Below are 5,584 nucleotides of genomic sequence, written 5' to 3'. Positions count from 1 at the left end.
GACTGAGGCCGCAGTCTCTGTGGCCCCTCCTGGGAAGAAGCGAGCCAGGTCTGATAGGGGCCTCTCCACAAGGGTGGAGCAGCTCTCCGCTGAATTAGCGGAGATGAAGTCCCTTTTTCAGGTACGCCAACTGGGAACTGAACCATTGGCAGCAACCGGACTCTCCTCCCCACCCATGCCTGAACTGGCTGTGGAGGAAGATGTGCTATCCTTGGCTGCCTCTGCCTCTCATTTTTTAGGTGAGGAGGACGGGCATTCATCTCAAGTCTCAGAGACAGCTTCACTTTCTTCTTCTCAGAGTGCAGTTAGTGGGTTGGGTGACGGCTCGATGCAGGACGTCATGCGTATAGCCCTGAGACAACTGCAGCTGGACATCCCGCAACCAGAGGCGTCCGCCCCTGGAAGTGCCTTCTTCAGGCGCGGACTGACCCCTCCTTCCTTTTCTGTCCCTCCATCAGAGGAGTTCCCAAGGGAGTTGCATGGTTGCTGGCGGGAACCCAAAGCCTCTCTGCTGATAGCCGAGTGTTGGCGGCCATGCATGAGCCGGCTGCAGCAGTTGGATCGCATGCCAGCGATAGAACCTGCTGTTGCCTCTCTCGTCGTGTCACCAGAAGAAGCTCTGCGCAGTCATGTTCTGTGCCCACGAGCTCAGTGTCGTGTCATGGATGAATTCCTCTGCAGAGCCTATGCCGCCGGAGCGCGTGCTGGCCGCTTAGGCAATTCCTTGGCACACCTAATGCTTGCCCTCTCCGCGTCCCTTCAGGGGACTAGTGGTGCGACAGCAGCAATGGGCTTTAACGATGCAGCGCTTCAGGCCTTTGCACTAAGGACGAGGGAGCTTGAGCGCGTGATGTCCTCCTTGGTCCAGGCTCGCCGACAGGTCTGGTTGGCGCAGTCAGCATTGACTGAGCCATGCCGTAGAACCCTCCGTAATGTCCCAGTGGTGCCGAGGGAGTTGTTCGGTTCGGCTGCCTTGGAAGCACTGGAACGGACTCGGGTGCACTAGGCCAGGACGCATTGGCTCATCCTTGGCCAAGGGTCCTTCTATATGCCTTTCCACCCCTTTCTCTAATTTGGCCAACCCTTCAGAGAGTCCTCAATGAGGGCCACAGGATGCTGCTGGTGGCTCCGTATTGGCCAGCGCGACCATGGTTCCCACTGCTACGAAGTCCATGTCAGGGCGTCCCATGGTGTCTTCCGACCAGAAGGGACTTGTTGTCTCAGTTGGGGGGACTGATATGGAACCCCAATCCTCAACGTCTTCAGCTGTGGGTGTGGCCACTGCAAGGCTAGGACAGCAGCTGACTGGAGTTTCGAGCCCCGTCAGACGCACCATCCTGGGCGCCAGGGCACCCTCTACTCGTCAGCAGTACGAAAACAGGTGGCGCCTGTTTTCCCAATGGTGTTCTGATCACAACAAGGATCCAGTTTCCTGTACAGTACCCACCATTCTGGAGTTTCTCCAGTCTCTGCTTGGTAAGGGTCACTGTCCTTCGACGCTTAAAGTTTATGTAGCGGCAATATCATCTAATCATGCTGGCATTGATGGCTGTACGGTAGGGAGCCATAATCTAGTCTCTCTTTTTCTGCGTGGTGCCCGTAGGTCACACCCGCCGACAGCTCCACGAGCACCAGGTTGGGACCTTCCCTTGGTTCTCGAAGCTCTGTGCCGTCCTCCTTTTGAGCCTCTGACGCAGGCGGACCTCAAGTGGCTTTCATGTAAGACGGCTTTTTTGTTGGCTATTACCTCAGCAAAGAGGGTCAGCGAGCTACATGCTCTCTCAGTCAGCCCCTCATGTCTCAGGTGGGGCCCCGAGGGCTCGTGTGTTACCTTGTGGCCAAACATTGCATTTGTACCAAAGGTGTTATCTCACTCTCACTCTAACCAACCATTGAGGCTGGCACTTTTTCAGCCTGCGCCTGGTGAGGGGTCTGCATTATTGTGCCCGGTGAGGGCACTGGAGGCATACGTTGCAGCTACTGCCGTGATAAGACATTCAGACCAGCTGTTTGTGTGTTATGGAGGCCCTAGGTTAGGCTGTCCTCTTTCCAAACAGCGCCTCTCCCACTGGATTGTGGACGTCATCTGCCATGCCTATGCTGCAGGGCCCGGCCCCCTGCCGGTCGGCTTGAAGGCTCACTCTACCAGGAGCGTCACCGCTTCCTGGGCTGCCCTGAGAGGGGGAGGGGTTCCGCTGGAAGCAATATGTGCTGCTGCATCATGGGCTTCCCCAAGCACGTTCACCAGATTTTATAGAGTTAACGTGGCCACCCCTCATCCCCTGGGCCAGGTTCTTTTACAAGGGTCCTCTGGGCCTCCTCAGTGAGGTAGGTGTTTAGGATTCCTTGTGACATCGTTGGTATTAGTCATTCAGTGCTTTCAGCACCGCCCTCTGGCGGTCAGGAGGGATGAAATAGAACGAAAGTTACGTATGTAACTAGGGTTCTATGAATCCTGGATGACCGCCAGAGCTTCTCCGTCACTCAGAATCCTTGCGTTCCGCAAGAAGATTCTGTAGGAGCAGAGCAGCGGATGACGTCGGGCTATATAGCCTCTGATTGGTCATCCGTGTCACACCTGTGACTCCGTTGGTATTATTACTCGAACAGCGCATGGCGAAGGGAACATTCAGTGCTTTCAGCACCGCCCTCTGGCGGTCATCCAGGATTCATAGAACCGTAGTTACATACGTAACTTTCGTTTTTCAAAATAAGATTGAACATGACTCACAATTGGCTGATTGATGGATGAGTCGCACGATTGGCATGGAATTTTTATTTAAAATAAATTATTTAGCACCTGCTGCATCTTTGTGCAGACCATACTGGTGTGGCCAAGAGCACTTGCAGGTGGCAGAGAGCAGCAGAGGCAGGGAGCTGAAATCATGACATTCTATGCTCTTTTAGAGCATTGAGAGTTTAGAAGCATTGTTTAGAATATTGTAGTAGTGTGGGAAGGGTTTAAAACACCTTTGTGTGTGTGTGTGTGCGTGTGTGTGTGTGTGTGTATATATATAGTGTGTGTGTATATACAGGTCCTTCTCAAAAAATTAGCATATTGTGATAAAGGTCATTATTTTCCATAATGTAATGATAAAATTGAAACTTTCATATATTTCAGATTCTTTGCACACCAACTGAAATATTTCAGGTCTTTAATTGTTTTAATACTGATGATTATGGCATACAGCTCATGAAAACCCAAAATGCCTGTCCCAAAAAACCCAGGGTACCCAGGGTCTCTATCCCAGAGTACGGATTCACTGCGATAAACTAGGGACTACTGTATATTCTTCTTTATTTACTTACTGTAGTGTTGGCTTATGGATAGAAGCAGATATGGTTTATCTGATGTTTTGCTCAGTCGGTTTTCAGTTGTAAGCAAAAAAACTACAAATAATTATATATAATTAAATTCCTGTGTGTAACTGTATTGTTTTTAGGGTTTCTTCAATTCCCTTCGAACCGAGCTGACGGACTTTCCAGAAATACTCATAAGCACAGTGTGTCCAGGACCCGTTCAGTCCCAGATTGTCAACAACGCCTTCACAGAAGTGCTGAACAAGGTGATGCTTTCTATGTTTGATTTTCTCAAATTCTGTCCTCGTAGTTATTTGTTGTCAGTACCATTTTTTTCCTTTAAAGCCCGTGGCCACAGTTGGCAGCCAGGAACACAAGATGCCAACAAGTCGCTGTGTGCATTTAATGCTGGTGGGAATTGCCAACGGTGTCAAGGAAATGTGGATTGCACAGCAGCCCTTCCTGTTGTTTTACTACGCCTGGCAGTATATGCCCACGTTTGCCTGGGTCCTCACAGACTTGATCGGCAAGAAACGGGTGCAAAACTTTAAATCTGGTGTGGTAAGTGCCTCATCTATCACTTTGTGTGTAAAGATTGTGTCAGGGTAAGAGCAAAGAAATAAACTTTTTTTTTTTTTTAATGTGAAGATATTTTAGGGCTGTCTTGTCCTTGTAGTGAACTGGATATTGGGGTATTTTTTTATTGTGCAAATAGACTGAAAAATATTTGAACAAAGGAGAGCAGAGCAGAACTGCCTCCTAAAAGCTGAAGGGTCTCAGCTGTGCTGAGAACGACATTGAGCTTTTTTCACAGTATCAAATGAGTGGCCAGAGTTTTGTAGCCTCTGCTGAATGTTGACAGCTGAGGGCCATGTAGGAAGGTCATGTTCCTACTGGTCAAACACCGTGGCTTCACGTGCTTTAGAAAAATCTGAGGCACGAAGAAAAATAGAAAAAGCATGTAAATCCTATCAAGACAAATTCCTCAACAAGTCTCTGTAGTTAAGAGATGTCAGGGTGCATCTTGTGACCGGCACACCTATTTTCAAGATTTTAAAACTTATTCCATTTTCATTTTAGAATAAAAAAGATTTTAATTTTGTTTACTGTAGTATTAAATCAGAGTTAACATCTTGTATTTTTGTGTTGCAGGATGCAGACTCTGCATACTTCACTAAACCAAAGACCTCCTGAATGTCTCATCTTCAAGAAAAATCACTTGATCGCATTCCCAACTTTAAATGTGTATTACTTTCTAGACAGAAACATTTAAGAATGAGAACTTGTCTGTAATCTTTGTGCTCTTTTCCATCTCAAATGTGAATCAACTTTTTAATTCAAATTTTTTCACTTCTGACGCACAACTTCTAAATGCAAGGTCTGCAGACTACTGTATCTGTAAAAAATCATGCTTTTGAACTGATCTTCTGCATAATAAAATATAGAAAAAAATTGCCACTTAAAGTTGGTCTAAATGAAAATGGAAAATTTTGTTTTTGACAACATATTTTATTACAATTATGTACAGTTACACATATAAAAACTAACAATATGTACAAGAAACTGTGGACACATTCAACTCCCTAACTGTAAACAATTGAATTGTAAACAAAACGGCACTGAACGTTGTACACGGAGCAAGACGTACTCAAGGCACATCCTTGATATTCTTTAAACATTCAGTTTTGTGTCCCTTTTTTTGGTACATTATTTTAAAAAGCATGAAACCTATAGAATGCAAATAGTTTTTCTTTTCAGTTTTTAAGTTGATCTTTTAATATACCACAAAACCTTTGTGGTAAATCATTCTTGGGTAACTGATACGGAAAATAAATTATTGTATTTTTATGTTCTGAGGAAGTAGACCATAATATAAATAAGTCAAATTCTGAAATATTTTGAAAATGGTTAGTGCCCTTTCCTCTGCAGTTCGTTACATAAAGCACCAAGAAGTTTAAATAATGTGAAAAACAATCTGGGTTTCCATAAAGACAATACTCGCCACAACTTCTGGGTCAAAAATTCAAAAGTGTTTTCCTGCTATTACCAAACAGAGAAATGTCTTTCCTCTTTCTTGTGTAAAAAGTGCCACAGGTCATAGGCAGGGGAAGTGAAGGGGGGGAGATGAGTAAATGGGGTATCCTAGAGGGGGATCAGCTGCCTGAACAGTCAAGTTTCGAAGCATGAACGGGTGAGCCTGAATGCTGTACCGCTCCTCATCATCATTAGTAGCATATAAGAGTTCCCAAGAAAGGTTTGCCCACTGGCCTCGAACTCCCTCTCC

General features: G+C 46.3%; 1 protein-coding gene across 2 annotated transcripts in view; it reads left to right on the top strand.

Annotated features, from left to right (window-relative positions):
• dhrs7 (dehydrogenase/reductase (SDR family) member 7) overlaps positions 1–4,754 on the top strand; it is a 9,588-nt gene extending 4,834 nt beyond the window's left edge. For both annotated transcript variants that reach the window (XM_037696954.1, XM_037696952.1), the window contains exons 5-7: positions 3,444–3,566; positions 3,646–3,861; positions 4,453–4,754. In XM_037696954.1, the coding sequence (XP_037552882.1) occupies positions 3,444–3,566; positions 3,646–3,861; positions 4,453–4,494 (381 nt within the window). In that variant the 3' untranslated portion in view covers positions 4,495–4,754. The remainder of the gene's footprint in view (positions 1–3,443; positions 3,567–3,645; positions 3,862–4,452) is intronic.
• The last annotated feature ends 830 nt before the right edge of the window (positions 4,755–5,584 follow it).

This window comes from Nematolebias whitei, unplaced genomic scaffold (genome assembly GCF_014905685.2).
Source record: "Nematolebias whitei isolate Nwh7 unplaced genomic scaffold, NemWhi1 Nwh_scaf_336, whole genome shotgun sequence".
Classification (NCBI taxonomy): Eukaryota; Metazoa; Chordata; class Actinopteri; order Cyprinodontiformes; family Rivulidae; genus Nematolebias; species Nematolebias whitei.
The sequence above is the reverse complement of the archived record's forward strand: the minus strand, read 5'-3'. Positions and strand labels throughout refer to the sequence as shown.